Below are 19,193 nucleotides of genomic sequence, written 5' to 3'. Positions count from 1 at the left end.
CTGGAAGAACCATCATATTTGAAGTAGCCAAAAACATAGATCAATTCATAGTCATTGAATTTCGTGGTAATTTAGGGACCGTTCATAATTTATGGCTGGGGAGATGATTATGAATTTAAGGAGGGGCGGGGTCTACCATTTTGTTATGGGGGTGGGTGTGGGGGGGTGTTCATCAATTTTGTACACATGTACTAGAGGGAGGTCATCAATTTGTACATCACATGCAGGGGGGTGGGGTCACTTTCTTTGTACATAAATTTTAGGCGAGGTCATTCACATTGTACATGCTTTTCCATACAAATTATCATCCTCGAACATCCGCACACACGCGCGCGCACACACACACACACACACACACATCCACCAGCCATAAATTATGGATTAAGTCGTCAATGGCGCCGTATTTGCGCCTTGTGCAGAGTTGCGTCCCCTTGGCGTGGTTGAAACCCATGCTTATCTGTCTATGTTTGAAAACACCATACACATGATCCTGGGTTACATTATTTCATGAATGACTCTCCTCTCACATCAAGCCAATATGCCTTGGTATAACTTACAGCTTATTTAAATGATGCTAAATTATTGGCAACACACCACCGAAAAGCTTCTTAAGAATTACATATTGCGTATACTGACGTATAGATAATGAAAACGTTTCCTCATCATTAAGAACTTGACATCTATAATTTGTCTCACGTTCAAAATAATACTGGATACTTACTGATATTCCGGCAGGCAGTAAACACAAGTCTGATACTGTTTTGCGCGTGTGGAAGAAACACGTGAACTCATGACATAGTTTTAAAAATATTCACATAGGGAAGTAATACTTGGGATTATTTCCTCACAGGCGTATAAAGGTTTGTAAGTTTGTTGTTTAACATTTCAATAGTCAGGCTATGTGACGGCGGTATGAAGGCACTCGAATGTGAACCCGACAAACCAGTGATTAACAATATGAGCATCTTCCACACATTTGGCTTTGTAGTTTAACGCCGCACTCAGGAATATTCCTGATATATGACGGCAGTGTGTAAATATCAAGTCCGTCTGAACCAGACAATCAAGTGATTGACATCATGAGCATTGATCTGCACATTTTGGATACGATATCGATGATATGCATCAAACAAATCAACGAGCCTAACCGCCCGATCCCGCTCGTCAGTTCTTTCGAAAAGCATTGGTTGCTGAAGACCAAATCCAAGCCAGATTGTCCCGGGTCCTCACACGGGTGAGATGCAAAGACGTGCCGGGCTGACCTGACAACCCGTTCCCCCTTACATCAAGGGTTTCTGGGGTGCTATATTCTTACCCCTCGGGTGCAACCGAAACCAAGTCATTGTGCTTCCATGATACCTTTATACGTATTCCCGTTTGCGGATATTATTCAGCTAGGTAGCCTCGTGGTTAAAGCTTCCGTGTGTCACGCTTTAGACCCGGGTTCGATTCCCCACATGGGTACAATGTGTGAAGCCTATTTCTGGTTTCCCCCACCGTGATATTGCTTTAATATTGCTAAAAGCGGCGTAAAACTATACTCACTCACTCATTCAGCAAACTCCTCACATCACGAACCAACACGTGCCACACAGTACACGACTTATGTTCAACATTATTTCGGTAATGCTTCCCCGGTGTCGATGGGACCATTGATTTCCACTTTATTGACAGAACCAATGCAAGAAATAAAGAGATTTATGATGATACGCTTTGACGAGGAAATACTGTATGGAATCTCCGATGTATGTATGGGGCATATACATGGGCTTTCCGTGGGGATGCATTTGATGTTTTTTATTAAATCGCCAAAGACCGAGTTGCTGTGCCGGAAGTGTACAAAACTAGGTCGTCAGCGCAATCAAATTGGTAAATAAAATGACAACAAATGCACGTGCGAAAGTGAGAGGGAAACTCAAACGTCTATCATCCAAGATGTCACTATCTGATGTTTTCTCTTGGTAAGCATAATTTTAAAAACGAGTACAAATATTTTTTTAAAGAAACACATTCATTCAGTGTAATGTGTTAGCCAATCATATCGCCGGAGGTAGTGAAGTCGAGCTAGTTTTGTACACTTCCGGCACAGCAACTCGGTCTTTGGCGATTTAATAAAAACCATCAAATGCATCCCCACGGAAAGCCCATGTATATGCCTCATACATACATCGGAGATATGGACAAAAGCTTTTGATACTTGTGAGACCTTTAAAATACGATATATTCATTGACATGTGCGTAATTGTCCGGTTTTCGATCATGTCACCGTATTTCTGTGATGAACCTTTCTATATTATATAGTAGGGGGTGTTGATACAAAACCGGGGCCTAGTTTATCGATTTTCTGACCCGCAGTGGGGGCCTGTGCAAAAAAGTGGCAAAATTAACCAAAGTGCGACAACGCGACATTTTGGCCATATATAATAAGAATATTTTTAAGGCTAGATATCCTGCTCAAAGCGCACAATCTGATCATTATTACCCCGGATAACCCAAGGTACGGGTTAGGTGCTAGAAGGTTAATAGTCTCACGACTTACTTCACCGGGTACCCATTTTCTGCTGGGTAAACAGAGGCATTTTTTATCAAACTCACTTGCCTAAGGTGAGACCACATGTATCACATGTGCTTCGTTTCGTTGTGTGGCAGGACTGAAGTCCTAGAAACTCTGAAGAGTCAAGCTGTCACACACGGTCACCCATCCAAGTACTCTCCGCGCCTAACGTTGCTTATCTTCAACTGACTTGTGACCGAGCTCTGTGCACAGGACCACACACCATCACACATTTGTCACCGTTTGGATGAATAAAAGAATATTGTTCAAAGCGCGACAATGCGACAATGTCCTTTCTAGGAATCCTTAACAATGATTCTCCGAGAATGGTGATATGACTAAAAACGACTCACTTTATTCATTTTCCATTGTAATAATTTGAGAAATGTTGATTTCATAAGACACCGATCTACCTTTTTTAAGTCTGTTTTTAATTGTGGCAGGTTATGTGATTCACAGGGGTAATGTCAGGACTGAATTGTTATTTACGGTATACTCCTATGAGTACGTGATCTATCTTCCTGTTCAAAACCTGGAAGCTATATCTGTCTAAAGCTACGTGCATCACGCCATGTACTTAAAGGAAATATTAGTTGATAGACGAAAGGAGGTTGGAAGCATGAGCAATCAGCGAGAATTTATTTCCGGGTCGAAAATACATGCTGAATTAAGTTTTGAGTCTACGAATAAGTGATTCATATATACTCTTAAAAAGGGGGAAGTCCATTTAAATTTACGATTGATAAATATGGGAGGTATATCGGAGTCAGACAATGTTGATATGATAATAATGAATGTTTTGAGAGTGCATCACTACTTGTACTTTGTACCGTAATCGCTCTGAAAGATGATTGGTGTATGACAAACGGCTAGAAACAAACACTAACGTCTGTGTGATGCAAGATGATTGTCAAAATAATGGTCGGTGATTTTCCAACCTCCTTGGAAACCGTCAAAATCAAGAATGACATCCCATGCACGTGTATGAGGCTACTGCTTTGTGTGCGGGCATCTCACGCGTTGTGTTTAGGGGTGGCGATAAAGAGAAATGGTGGCGCGTTTACAATATGTCTGTCTTTGAAAAGTTTGCTAACGCTTATATTATACGTCCTATCCAAATTGAAAGTTCATGTTCCCCTACTTTTTGTAAAGAGTATATATGCCCAAACCTATCCATATCCTTATCGTATTGTTAAAATAAGCTGATTATATGCCGCAAGCATGATATATTGTGTGCGGTGTTACCCCATGAAATATGTCAAATTAGGAAAGAAGATATCAGATAATTACCAAACGACCAAGTCAGGTGTCTTTAAGTACGAATAAAGTAATAGTACTAAAACATATTCTGTCCCTGTTACAGTTCATGTTTAAGACGGGCCGGTGGGGTAGCCTTGGGGTTAAAGCGTTCCCCTGTCACGCCAAAGACCTGGGTTCGATTCAACACATGGGTACAATGTATGAACCCCATTTTCTGGTGTCCCCCGCCGTGATATTGCTGGAATATTGCAAAATGCGGCATAAAATCATACTCACTCACTCATATTCAAGACTCAGTCATTTTGCTATGCTAAATTAAGTATGGGAAGTGAATACACATCACCCTGAAAGAGCGAGGATGGTACATTGAATGTGCTTGTTTCATGGCGCTAGGTATATACTAGTAAATGGTTTATTGGTTGTGGAAATATGATCTATTAAATACTGCCACTATAACCCCACACCCTCCGACAAATGAAATGAATGCATCCTCAATAATTATGAAATTAAATGTAATCAAAACACTTTTTAAAATATTTATTTTGTGGCTAGGAAGTTAACCCCAGAATACCAGGTATGTACACTAAACGCCAAAAGAAACGTCTAATACCTCCTTCCTTAATGACGGAGGTACCTGTCTTCAGCTGGTGTTGTGATGTATGTAGGTCCACTTCTTGGTCTGTCTACGGTAACCCCAGTCTGCCTGAAGCCCTGAATAAGTGTTACAACCGTGATACGGTAGCATCCGAGGGCGTTGGCAACAGCATTGTATGTCGACCCAATCTGCACCATCCCAATGGCTCTTTCTCTCTCTTCAGATGTTAATCGTGGCATATTTCTCGTACTTGTGTATCATATCATATATTCTAGGCTCTCTTTATACCCTATAGAAGCATTCTACATGTGAAATGGATGCAAATACTGCTTGAATATTGCTGCGTTTTGGCGATTGATATTGCTATGTGTATACAGAAAAATTGAAAAATGCTACTTTGCTAGCAAAAATGTTAACAAAGATAATTTGACATGTTCCTATACATTTTTTCACAATACTTGTTTTCACTAATGCAAATCAGCAGAAAATGCTTTAAAAGACTGAAATCATAGGAATGATTATTTTACAATTTTACACAGTTGAAAAATGGTGACTTTAAATGGTTTATCATTGTCCCAAAGCAGAATTGTGTTTCATCCTTTCTTTTGGACATCTAAATCACTGTTATTGGTATATTTCGGCATGGACAAATATAGGACATTTTAACTCTTCTGAAAGAGATGCATTTCACCTAAATATGAATGCATTTGAGAATTTCTTTTCGTGATTTGCATAAAGCTGTGTTGTTAAGCTTTCTTGAAAACTAATACCTTCTAACATATCTTTGATAGTTTTTCAGTAATTCATAAAGGTAGGAGAGTAACGTTTCTTTTGGCGTTTAGTGTACTTACTTACTTTTCGACGTCAGTTTAGATGGCTGCGGGAGGCCGACACAACATACGGCTTAATCCCCTCACTCATAACGCAAGTATTGAACTGTACTAAGAAAAGGGGGCGGTGGGATAGCCTCGTGGTTCAAGCGTTCGCTCGTCACGCCGAAGGCCTGGGTTCGATTCCCCACATGGGTACAATGTGTGAAGCCCCGGCCGTGATGTTGCTTGAATATTGCTAAAAGCTGCGAACACCAAATTCACTCACTCACTCGAAAGAAAAGAAGACAGGGTTGATCATTGGGTAAAGAGAACAAACAAAACACACACACACTCACTCACACTCACACCCACTCATACTCTAGACATTGGTAGTACATTACTCAATTCATTGAGGTTAACAAAGGGAACAAAGGAGTTAAGAAATTGTACAGAAATAAGGAACATGTTCAGAGTGAGTGAGTGAATTTGGTAAAACGCCCCTATTTGAGTTATATCACGGGGTAATCTTACTGTAGGAGAAAGGCGTGGGTGGTGAAGGCCTTAACACGCTGGTAAAAATTCACGACCAAGGGTATGGCGCAAACAAACCTAAACGAGCCTGTGATTCGAACTCAGACTGGGAGAAGGTGTTTTCAATACGACATGGTACACACGGCATGTTTTACCATTGTTCTGGATTAGTAACTGAGTCGCACGAAGCACAAACGTGATATTGTCTGGTCCAGCCTCGATTATTTAAAGACCGGCGCTGTAGCTGGAATATTGCTGAGTGCGGCGTAAAACTAAACTCACTCACTCACAAACGTGCTAACATAAATGTGAGGGTGAGAAGGTACAGTCACTGTAGGAAATGTACCACAGACAATGCACGTATACATTGTCGAGGGTTTCCATTGTACATCACATGTAAATCTTTAAATACACACCACTTCCGCACAGACCCCAAGAACCAGGAAGATTTGGTAACAGTTTAATCTGAACTTTAACCGAAAAATGGGTGACATTGTTGGAGCAGGAAAAAAATAGTATTGAATTGAAGGCTGAAATTTAAACGACACTGATAGAATGGGAGGCTGGGATTGCTCAGCAACATGTATTTCAATTACAGGGAGTCGAATCTACAGTGAGGATACAAACGAAAAACGAAATGTTTATCATCTAATTTATAGAATAATGAATATAATTTGTTTAAAGCACTATGTACAAACATATTCACAATGTATATAACAGGCATAATAATGAACACAAAAGGAAACGTAATAGATAGAATAGTTTTAATTACAGCACTTTATAACAGACATGGAGTCTACGTCACAGACTTTACATAGGTAACATCGTAAATGAATATCATACACAATTATATAATAATTTAAAAATATCTCACTAGCTATATACAGTTCTACAAAACGGATGAATGAAAACAAACCAAGAATTCATAAAAACAATATTCTATATATTTCCTGGGTATGAAACTCTCAAACCTTTCAGCCAGACCACAGTGCTGGTTAGATGTAGAACTTGCCAGCCCAGACCAAAACTTACCTGTTCACAAAATATCTTCATATACATGTCTAAATTTTAACCCGACCGTCGGGCAGGTGAATTTGAGAATCTGTCTGTCCGTGTTGAAAATAACCCGTCCCGGGCGGTCGGGCAGGCAGGTATTTCGAACGCTGATATTTCATTGCATTTACAGATATTATGGGCTGCGGTCGATAATATATATACACACTAACATTCATAAATTTCATGTCCCTAGAGTAAATAATTATTATATAATATGTTACTCTGAAAGAGTGATGGTAATAGCTTGTCTGATTACTTGCAATTTCGTGTAGTTTGTAGCTGAAATTTATTTTTTAAAACTTTGGGAGATTGTCACACATCTTGTGACAAGACACGCGAGTTCATTTATTTGGAACATACAGTTGTAATGATTTTATTAACTTGATTTCATTAGTGTTTTGATATATGTAAATAATGTACAGCTACAATAAACATCAACAAGTAGAACATGGAATGAACACTTAGCGTATTGATAGGTATTTCAGATGATATTCGGCTGGCAACTGTAGAAATGAGTGCGTGATCATGAGTGAGTGAGTTTAGTTTTACGCCGCTTCTAGCCAGTGTTTAAAGCTCCCAAAATTCCAAGCCAGACAGCCGGACTGGTAACTTTTAAAAATTACCAGTCCGGATTTTCAACAATAAAAACAAAAATCAGGTTTCTGAATACTTTACTGTTTGCAAGTATCCCAATGAACAACATTAACAGGCAATGCACCGAGTTAAGGTAAACTGAAAGTACGTGTTGTGATTAGTTTTTGTAAAATCTTAGATGATATTCTGTTGCCAACTGTATTGCATGCTTTTTTGGTTGACAACGTGCGGCACTCCGTAACATTCAGCTACACTACAGCCATTGAAACACTTGGCATGACCAGACGAACCTGTGATTGTAATCATTTGCTGCCATGGTGTGATGACACGGGTAACGGTATTTGCACAATCAATCAAGCATGACTGTTGATCCCCCTAAGCTGCTGGGTGACATGACACACAACTGGCTAGTTTACTGAACCTTGTCCACACGAGCAAGTCTCGCACGACAGGCCTAAGTTACAGGGGACCAATTCTCGGATAAATGGGGAATTATTAATTTTAGTTTGTCGTGACGGAGAGAAACGGATCCAAATAGCCCAAAGTCTTTGGTGTTTTACCGCTGTTTGTTGTTTAACGCCGAACTCGGCAATATTCCAGCTATATGGCGGTGAAGAAATTGAACAAGTGAGTGAGTGAGTTTAATTTTACACCGCACTCAACAATATTCCAGCTATATGGCGGAGGTCTGTAAATAATCGGATCTGGACCATACAATCCAGGGATCAACAGCATGAGCATCGATCTACGCAACTGGGATACGGTGACAACCCAGTCAGCGACCCTAACCCGATCCCATTAGTCGCCTCAAACGACAAGCATGGGTTACTGAAGATTAATACGAACCCGTATCTTCACGGTTGAGAAATTGAACAAGGGTTTACCTGGATTAAGCACGGGGACTCGTGCCGGAGGAAACATTTGAACTTGATGTTACCCTTGAGGTTACACGTTTACTGCTGCTGGAAACAGATCTCGTTCCACCTTTCATACACAGCTTTAACACACGCAGTTTGAATACAAAACTCAAGAATATTAACAGACCTTGCCCACCAGCAAGGATCACGAAAACATAACTGAATGCTTTGATTTTAAATAGGTATTCAAAAAGGCTAAATAACCACGACATACCACTTATGGAGGCTAATTTTAACATATGAAGAAGGGTTCCTTGCTCTTTTTTCCCTGCCTGTACCCGATCTTTTGACAATCGTCTAAAAGCTGTCATAGAGGACACAAAGAACACGATGGTAAAGACGACAGTGGTAAAAATTGGGGCGCCGAACGCTACCAAGGAAACAATGCCAGGATTGAGGAAACAGATTTCTCCGCTATCACTGTATCCTATTGTTGATTTACCAGACATGAAATAATTCGTCAGAATGGTTACGGCAACAATAACAGCTGGTGTCAAGTGAGCAAAGGCAACGTACTTGAAAAAGATCTTCCTTTTATTGCCGGATAGGTTAACCGAAGACAAAATGTTTCGAAATACTCGGAAAACGTGAAAGGTGTTGACCCCCATCCATGCAAAGCTGGCCATCCAGAAATAATGTATCAATACACCCATTATTTGACATACTACGGTATTATCGTGAGCACCTGCCCCAAATAGAAATAAACCTTGTGCAAAGAAAAGAGAAACCATCAAACTCATCAAGAGGCACCCTGGCAGAGTACGTAACGGAGCCAGCGTTATATACACCAAAAATGACACTGCCAGGAAGAACATACTCACAGACAAACAAACTGTTGTAAGAATGGTAAGAATATCGTAGCTTTGTTCTAAGTCAGCATTCGCAATACCTTCACTGTCATTGCGTACCTCGAACTGTAAATCTTCAAGCGTTGATAGGCATACCAAAATACCTAAATCTTCAGTAAGAGTAAAATTGACTTCTGGAATAGGCGAACTGCTATTCCTCAGCAATGCATTTGTACTGTCCAGTGTGTAGTCAGATTGAGGGTACAACACGTGGGGGCATTTACGTGTGATGTACCTTCTTGGAAAGGCTCTAAAAGTATCTTCATCGATCTCATCAGGCTCATATACCGAAGTATAATTAGTACTGCGCTGCAAATCTGGCAGCATGTCTTTGTAGAGAGCACGCAAAGAAATGTTCATTGCCTCGTCGGAATGAGATGCATCTCCAAAAAGAAGGTTTGATAAGCGTTCGGCAAAAACTGCAAAGGAATCTGCAGTGGTAAAATTAACAGCAAAATATAACCTGACATCTATGCTGGAAATATCGGAAGCATTAATTTCGTTGTAATTATCGCCCTTGTTCAATACTGGATCAGCATCTGAAGAGTTCTTGATATTAACGGTGACAACCACCTTCTCCGTTGCTGTATCATTTCCGAGAATTTTTGAGATGTAGTAATCTGCCAATACACGGGTAATCTGAGTCAAATTGGCTGTTTTAAAGGTCTTTGTTACAATAGGGACTAGAAAAATATCAATAAAATACTCCGACATTCTTACAAAGGGCGCGAAAATGTCTTTGCATTCTCTATTCTTCAGGTGTTGAAACGGAGGGCAAAGTATTTTATGGCATCGGTCCTGCAAGGAAATAAAATCAGTTCAGTGATGTTGGTTCATTATTTATTGAATATTTCATTTTTCTTGTTGAAGGCTGTTGTTTCTTGAATATATAAATATGAAACCTAGTAACACGCAGTGGAGTTAATAATGTTAGTAGCAATCTGTATCATATTGATTAAAAGAGACGTCTTTCATTATACCATAGTCATAAGCTTCAATCTAATTAAACTCTTTTACTAGATTTGTTGCTATGAACTGCCTAAACTAAATGAAGGACACTTGGTTTAATGAACCAGTTAGATGTCTGATTTCCGAAAGGATAATTCAATTTCGAAAACATTCCGAAAAAGCAGACAAAAGGGGTAGGTAAAATATTAACATCAAAGAACAACAATATAATGACGGCGCTTTTTCCTGCGTTCGGAAATTGTCAATTTAGGTCGTATTCGAGATGTGTGGGGAAGAATACGGCAACCGTCGACGATTTACAACTGCGCTCAGTCTCATTAACATCCGACGTCAACAACAACAAGTTACAACAACAACAACCACATCCACAAGATCCCCATCTGTACCCACAACATCACGCACATCTACATCCCCGAACAAAACAATCATATCTACATACATTTCGGAACTTATATTCCACATCCACATCTACAGCACCGGCAGCATCGGCGATAATTACATCCACATCCACATCTACATCCTCGCCCACCTCTACATACAACTACACTTATATCTAAATTCACATCAACACCCTCACCTACCAAATTCACGATAACATATACATCCAAAACACCCTTAGTTTCAGCTACACCTGCACGTACACCAACATCTACATCCACATCCATACCCACCCACAGCCATAGCCAATCACAACACACTTACACCCACAACACCAACATCAACATAAACATCTTCTTCATCCATATCTTCAAATTCTTCTTAATCCACATCCACACCCACACCCATCCACACCAACACCCACCCACATCCACACCCACCCACCCGAACACACACCAACACCCATCCACACCCACCCACACCAAACAACACCCACCCACACCAACAACACCCACCCACACCCACACCACGCCAACAACACCATACTACATCAACAATAATACGATCCACATCACACGATCCACATCACACGATCCACATCAACATCATACAAATGTACATCACATCTACATACCCTAAAAAAATCCAAACGCACATCGTCATCTGTACACACACACACGCACGCACGCACAACAGCCATGCCCAACGACGAAAACAATCAGTCTTCACTCACCGTGAGCCTGTCGTGGTATTCTCCTCCAAGGCATTTATTCTCAACAGGTGGCAAATCCAGGTGTTCCTCCTCAAACTGCAACAATCCAGTCAACGACTTGACCCTCATCGTGCGAATACCGGGTTGCAAACAGCACGGTTCCGTAATGTAACCTTCATTGCAAATGTGGCAGAATATATTCTGATAACCCCAGCTAGTGACATGACTGTAGGCAAGACATGCAGCCTCAATTGAATCATTTTTTAACCCCCAATGCCCTGTGACATTACACTCAGAGATTTCAGAACACATTCGAGTGGAAATGTTCGTAGGTACGAGATATTCAATTTTACACACATCCGATGTTTGTAACCACTCATATATATTCGCTGGCTCGGAGATATTGCTGATTTCTTCTGGAAATTGGTCACACGCAATACCTATGTCCCATGTTTGAAAATGTTCAAAACCATGACATTGCGCACAATATTTATTTCTAAAAGTTAAGGAAGTCGAGTTTTCTCTTCGAATGGAAACTGGCACGTTTTCTTTGGAAGTGTTGCATTTCCAAGCGAGTTCTTCCGAATATTGCTCATCTCCAAGGGAACACCGTGTCACCACATAGATGCGCATGGCCTCAGAAAATCCTTGAGATAATTCAACACACTCTAGCTTGTACTCTTCTTTGCCAAATTTGAGATCAGGACAACAGTCACCAAAGTCTCCACACTTCTTGTCACAGAAACAACGTGGGCACACGCTGTCATTTGCCGGAAACGGGGACATGGCATCATTTCGAGTTGTCGCTGAACATCTGGATTCGCAATACTTTATTTCGTAACTAAAAATTAGTTCACCAATGTCATCATCAGAAGATCCCTGGGTTTTCTGAAAATGAAAAATAAGCATCAGATGATTGGACCAATTTAATTAAACTGAACTGTTATATTTAAGCACAGACAAACTGCAGCGCAAATAGGGTTGCGCAACACAGAGAAAAGTACCAGTCTTAATATATGCGAGCAACGTGACCAAAGCTTGGTATTGTACTTTCCTCGCTTCCGTTCGAAAATTATTTGTAAAGTCAAAATAGAATAGTGCCACGATAAAAGGTACTCACACATTTTCTCACAGGGTTGTGCTCTCAGATTTTTTCCAACATCATATTAATAATTACTCACGTAAAACATATTTCATTCAACATTTTAAGCGCAACTCGTGGCATATCAAATCATTCTTCGCCTCCATTCCCCCTGCCAGCTTCCGGTTTAATGGAGTGAAGGAACAGGGGAGTTAACTCTAAATATACCTGTTGAATCACAAGTCCACCATGGTATGGTATACTTGCGGAGTTACCTCCCTTACATTCATCTGCTACGTGTTGCTTTTTTGTTGTTGTTGTTGTGTGTGTGTGTGTGTGTGTGTGTGTGTGTTTGGGGGGGGGGTGGTGTTCAGAATAAATTCTGACAATAACGGTATAGGTATCTCGAATTCGAATTCATTTCTTAATCACTTGGTCCAAGCCACCATCCTAGTTCCCGGGGTATCGACAGTGTCAAAGCGTTAGCGCAGCAGAGCCCGAGAACCGGCTATCAGGCCATTTGCCATTTTGTTTTGATTGGCTACATCAACCGGAAGTTGGGTACATTTGACAGTAATATTTTCGCATAGAGCGATGTGCACCCAGTGGTAGAAACATGCCGGCCATAGCATGGCCACTACTGCTAACGTCCCTGATCATGCAATGCAGGGCGAGAAAGGAGAAAACAATTACAAACTAGTATTTAATAAATTCATCAGTATATGCGACACTTTGCCATGGAGTGAATTTCAAAATATCGGCGTCGTGGAGGGGTGACATCTATAATGTAGACGGGGGTTTTACAAGTCATGTGCTTTAAATCGTCCGGTTTACAGTTACACTACAGGGTATTTGGAAGTATTATAGTCTATTACACAAAATTTGGATTTCACCGAAGAATTGCTTATCAGATCACATGTTTACACAAACGAAAGGAAAGGGATAAAATTAATTAGTGTTGTCTATATCTCTCGACCTTAAACAAACTTCTGGCCATACAAAATTAGTGTCGTAACATTTTCTATGCAATAAAATTTACTTACGAGTGTCATAACGTGTAGATTCTGGATCGCCAGCAATAGCAGCAGAACGTTTAACAGCATTTTGTTTTTCGCCAGCATTTTCCCTTAATATTCTGAAATATCAATTAAAGATAAGTTAAAGAAAAACGGCCTATCATATGTAAAGATTTTTGTGTCAATTCCTGGTCATACATATTTTTGGGGTGAGGCAATCCACTCAAATGGCTTACGCATACGTAAAAACTTTGTGGTGTAGTAGACTTCTGCTTTGAAATCGGAAAATCGTTTTTATCTTAATATGTGAGCTATGTATGACCGAAGGATTAATGCTTTTAGCATTTCTGTGTGATGTGTGGGGCCTAAAATGATTTCACTTAGGTGCAAAACAAGAGATTATTTTCAATTAAAGATTCCATGAAATCGCGTAATATTCCAGCAATATTGCGGCGGGGGACACCAGAAAATGGCTTTAACCATCAGGCTACCCGACCTCCCCCATCTGAAGCTTAGCATATATCAGTCATCACTCGCAGTTATAGCATATACAGAATATTGAAAGAAGGCGTAAAGTAACAAATATGTAAACTCTAACGAACATCACAGTGAAGATCAGGGTAGATCTTCAGCAACCAATATCTGTCCCACGACTCGCCTTAAGGAATAGCGTGGCAAGGCTCGCTGACACAGTTGTAGTCTGTCTCACAGTTCCTGAACCACATTATTTTTCCTACTGCCAAGCTCTCTCTGCAGTGCTAAAGCCCTAAATAAAGCAAGTCTAGATTTCCTCAGGTTCTGAATCTCTGGTCTCCCTAGGGCTCCTTTTCAATTTAAATGGGCTTCTTTGTTACTATCAAAATTATATATATTCAGAGACTAAGCGTTAGTCTAACACAGCTGATGCATGCCTTCGTATCTCACGTGCGAAGATCGAGACGACCATTTACTCGACTAGTTAGAGAACATTGTTACATAGCTGGAATATGACTCATTGCAACCTTAAACGAAATCCAACACACTAGAGCAGAATAATGTAATATTGAGTACTTACTGTGATGTTAACAGCCGGTGAAATGTACCATTCTTCTGTCAGGCCAAACAAACAAATGCACTTAAACTGTATGCGTGAAAAACGCATTATTCTATTTCCTTGAACTATATCCTGTTAGATTGGGATACGTCTGACAACAACAACAGTTTTAAGCAAAGAAAAACATAAATAGGAACATGTATATGTATGTCTCGTCTATGTGAAATAAAATTACCATACATTTTCTAATAAAAGTCGCAACCCTCTTCAGATGTATATGAAATATATCTCAACTATAGGCAGAGTCGATTTACGAGTCAAACTAAGTGTATATCGTGATCATGTGTTTATGTATCACTGGCAATTAGTGACGAGTCTGACTCAGTGGTTGATCCTGCCACAAGGGAAACGTGAACATGTGGTACTAGTTAAAATAGGGAAATGATACGCACCCCTCACACCCACCCCTTCCTCCCTTGCCATTTCTTCTTTCCTTTCTAGACCGCATCCGTGGTGTAGTGGTTAGAGCGTCCGTCCGGACAGCGAAAGGTCGCGGGTTCGATCCCCGACCGCGTCATACCAAAAGACGTTAAAATAATATTATGGTACTTGATGGTCCCTGCCTGGCGCTCGGCATTAATGGGTACAACAAGGACTGGTCGGCTCGGAGTCAGTATAATGTGTCTGAGTGGGGTATTCCTGCTTCACTGCGGCATGGTATCTCAGTGGGCTAGCACTATAAAACCAGCATCAGTCTGGGCTAGTACAAGCAGCCGCACATACACATACACACGCATGCACGTCGTCATATGAGCGAAATATTCTCAAGCACGACGTTAAACCCAATTTCGCCTCCCCTCACCTCTTTCCTTTCTCTCCTGTTTTTTTTCCTTCCTATCTTGAGTGAGTGAGTTGAGTTTTATGCCGCATTTAGCAATATTATCTGGCGGCGGTCTGTAAATAATCGAGTCTGGACCAGACAGTCCAGTGACCAACAGCATGAGCATCGATCTACGCAATTGGGATACAATGACATGTGTCAACCCAGTCAGCGAGCTTGACCAACCGATCCCGCTAGTTGCCTTTTACGACAACCATGGGTTATTTTTATTATTTCTTCGGCGTGACGAGCGAACGCTTTAACCACTAGGCTACCCAACCGCCCCCCTCTTGAAGATATTAGAGTCCGTTTGGGTTCAATAACTCTGTTCCACCAGCCGTTTGTCACCCCTCGGTGTGAGGCGTGAAAATAGCACAATATTGCATGATGGTTTTTTAAACAACTTTTTGTTTGCCAGTGGTACACTTGTTGTCTCGGTGTGTGTGGTCAGTGTTCTAGAGATGCCCTAGTGACACGTAGTAGGAAGTGAGATGTATAAATATATAAGTGCTATTGTCAAGACAAGGAAGCAATACAATGGTAACAGCATCCGTAACTACTCGTCCCCCTCTCGTAGCCATGTCCGGGAGACATCTTCCCCTAGCCAATCAGAATGCGCGTATGTAGGAGAAGAAAATGGGACAAAATAGTTAGCTGAAATAATTTTCATAATTTTGCATATTTTTTTCCCAGACACTTCAAGTATAGTTTAATTATTGCATAGTCCTCCTGGGTTTCCTGAATCTTATAAGCAGGATATATTAACATTATGGCGTAGGAAAGTATTTAAGCGTGTTAAACCAGAGACCATATAAGGGAATTAACTCTCGGCCCGGATATTACGCAATATTGTTTACGTGGTTACCAGAGAGCTCATTTGCGAATGTCTGCGCATCTGTTGCGCATGTGTACCGGTAGAGGGAAGTTAGCAGCGGGGTGTCGATGTGTATCAGTTGCATGCCAGGCCGTAGCGCTGATGGTTAGTGATAAACTGTTGGGGAGGGCCGTCCCTCTATTATATGGTCTCTGGTTAAACATACCCTTTGAGGTAATTTCCTTGATGTGGATGCCATGTTTGTTTTCCAAGTAAACTAGAGTTCCATGCCCTTGTAATAGTTCGGCGACTAGACTATTTTTTTCTCGCTGCACTTTTGCGCGCAGAGTCAAGTTCAGTAAAATGGCTACGAGAGGGGTACGAGTCTTCTTTCAGGTTACTGAAAGGGACGAGTAGCTACGAATGTGGTAACAGACGGGAGGTGCTTTAGGTCGGAAAGTGTAACAGTTACTACCACATCCTATTATGTGAAGTCACAGGGTGTTTTGTGCGCAATATTCCAGCAAAATCACGGCGGTAGACACCAGAAATGGGCTTCACACATTGTACCCATGTGGAGAATCGAACACGGGCCTTCGGTGTGACGAGCGAACCCTTTAACCACTAGGCTACCCCACCGCACCCAGTCCGCGAGAAACAAAGTATAAACCAATGTTGCCCTAACATCAATATCGATGGGGCTGTTATGGATGTATCCATACCGATGTTGTAAAATACGGGTACATACGATTCGGCCATCTATATTTTTATGTGTCTCCAACCTCAAGAAACAAGAGGCAATAAACAATAAATAATATATACAAAAAGATAATAAATAACGATAACAAAATATTTGAAAATGAAAAACGGTTGTTTACTTTTTAACAGTCTTTGAATGAATTTATGATGTAGATATAGTCGGAAACAATTTGTTGATAAATGTAGGTATAGAAAGATCAAGCTGACCTATTGTTTTAGGAGGGGTTTTCATGCACTTTTCATGATTTTATTCTTTTCCTGAATGAAAACAAAAGCAACATATACTTTCTCCTATATTCTCCTTGGAAAGCCGTGTCAGGTGAGCTTTCTGATGAGTGACAAATTGTACCCATGTGGAGAATCGAACCCGAGCCTTCGGTGTGACGAGCGAACCCTTTAACCACTAGGCTACCCCACCGCACCCAGTCCGCGAGAAACAAAGTATAAACCAATGTTGCCCTAACATCAATATCGATGGGGCTGTTATGGATGTATCCATACCGATGTTGTAAAATACGGGTACATACGATTCGGCCATCTATATTTTTATGTGTCTCCAACCTCAAGAAACAAGAGGCAATAAACAATAAATAATATATACAAAAAGATAATAAATAACGATAACAAAATATTTGAAAATGAAAAACGGTTGTTTACTTTTTAACAGTCTTTGAATGAATTTATGATGTAGATATAGTCGGAAACAATTTGTTGATAAATGTAGGTATAGAAAGATCAAGCTGACCTATTGTTTTAGGAGGGGTTTTCATGCACTTTTCATGATTTTATTCTTTTCCTGAATGAAAACAAAAGCAACATATACTTTCTCCTATATTCTCCTTGGAAAGCCGTGTCAGGTGAGCTTTCTGATGAGTGACAAATTGTACCCATGTGGGGAATCGAACCCGAGCCTTCGGCGTGACTAGCGAACGCTTTAACCACTAGGCTACCCCACCGCCCCCTCCTGATGAACCAAAATGCGATCCGATACCGGTGATGAAGCATTCAAGCTTTGGTTTATTACATTTGGTATTCTTGGTCAGAAAAGATGGGCAGTACCTCATGCTTGTACCTGGTGGGAGAGTGAGTGAGCTCAGTTTTACGCCGCTTTCAGCAATATTCAAGCAATATCACGGCGGAAAACATCACAAATGGGCTTCACACATTGTACCCATGCGGGGAATCGAACCCATGTCTTCGGTGCGACCAGTGAACGCTTTAACCACTAGGCCACCCTACCGTCCTCTTGTAGCTGGAGCTGACTTAAATGGGTATCAGTTGGATTAGAGGTTGGTCCTGTTCCACTCCTTTTCTAGTTTGCATGGTCAAGACTCGATGTAGCTGGACTATTGCTGAATGCTGTGTAAAATAACATTCACGTCAAAAGTACGTTATGGCCACTGTCTTCTCATTACGTCCTTCCTTTGCGCTGGATGATTTGTAATTTCGTTAGGAAGAGTGAGTGACTGACTTTAGTTTTACGCCGCACTCAGCAATGTTCCAGCTATATGGTGTAGGTCTGTAAATAATAGAGTCTGGACCAGACAATCAAGTGATCAACAGCATGAGCATCGATCTACGCTATTGTGATACGATGACATATATATGTCAACCAAGTCAGCTAGCTTGACCACCCAATCCCGTTATTCGCATCTTACGACAAGCATGGGTTACTGAAGGTTCATTCTAACCAGGACCTTCAGGAAGAGCATGGCATGTCTAGCTGCACTGACTTATAAACGAGCGAGGGAATGGGTTGAGTTTGGCTGGGGACACCAGCAACGGGTTTCACACATTGTACCCATTTGTGGAATCGTGGACTTGTGAGTGTCAGTACTAATTGTATATGTATATTATAGAATACAGGCTAAAAGAACCATTCAGTGACTAAAAACATCTTTATTCAAAGCACGTACTGAATATTTCACAGGATATAGGTAAATATACATGCATCTTTTAAATATATGAATCAAAGCTTTTCATGTGGACCTACCCTTTCTCGGTCAAAATGGAATAGGAGGTAACCCATTGACTTAATAATGAAATAAATTTTGACTTCTATTTCAATTTTATTTTATTTCGTCTGATCAAAATTCATTTTCCATTCAGAAATAAATCAAAACGTATATATGCAAAATGCTTACAATGTTGTTTTCAGTTACATACAAAAAACAAAAGGTGTAGGACACATATGAGCTTACTTACATGAAACTGATGACATCTACATGCTGAACATTGAATCAGCCTGGTTCCCGGGGTGTGCTGCGCTACGCTTCGGTACAGACGATGCGTAGCGCAGCAGAACCCGAGAACCAGGCTAAACAAGAAATGTGTTAATAAACACTACAGGATAAAAACATAAGTGGCGTACTAAATGACTGAAT

At 40.7% G+C, this 19,193-nt stretch overlaps 1 protein-coding gene and 1 long non-coding RNA gene across 2 annotated transcripts; both read right to left on the bottom strand.

Moving 5' to 3' along the window:
* Positions 1–6,198: 6,198 nt before the first annotated feature.
* On the bottom strand, positions 6,199–15,004 carry LOC124280043. The gene is made up of 2 exons (XR_006899559.1): positions 14,966–15,004; positions 6,199–7,598 (listed from the first exon to the last, which is right to left on the bottom strand). It is a non-coding gene; the product is annotated as an uncharacterized LOC124280043 (long non-coding RNA).
* LOC124280042 lies at positions 8,195–14,641 on the bottom strand. The gene is made up of 4 exons (XM_046715920.1): positions 14,378–14,641; positions 13,351–13,442; positions 11,248–12,114; positions 8,195–9,965 (listed from the first exon to the last, which is right to left on the bottom strand). The coding sequence occupies exons 2-4, from the start codon at positions 13,426–13,428 to the stop codon at positions 8,292–8,294; spliced, it is 2,619 nt and encodes an 872-aa protein (XP_046571876.1). The 5' UTR covers positions 13,429–13,442; positions 14,378–14,641; the 3' UTR covers positions 8,195–8,291.
* Positions 15,005–19,193: the final 4,189 nt, after the last annotated feature.

Source organism: Haliotis rubra, unplaced genomic scaffold (assembly GCF_003918875.1).
Source record: "Haliotis rubra isolate DU_JTF1 unplaced genomic scaffold, ASM391887v1 Scf26, whole genome shotgun sequence".
Taxonomy (NCBI): Eukaryota; Metazoa; Mollusca; class Gastropoda; order Lepetellida; family Haliotidae; genus Haliotis; species Haliotis rubra.
Note: the sequence above shows the minus strand (reverse complement) of the source record. Positions and strands in the feature narration are given on the sequence as shown.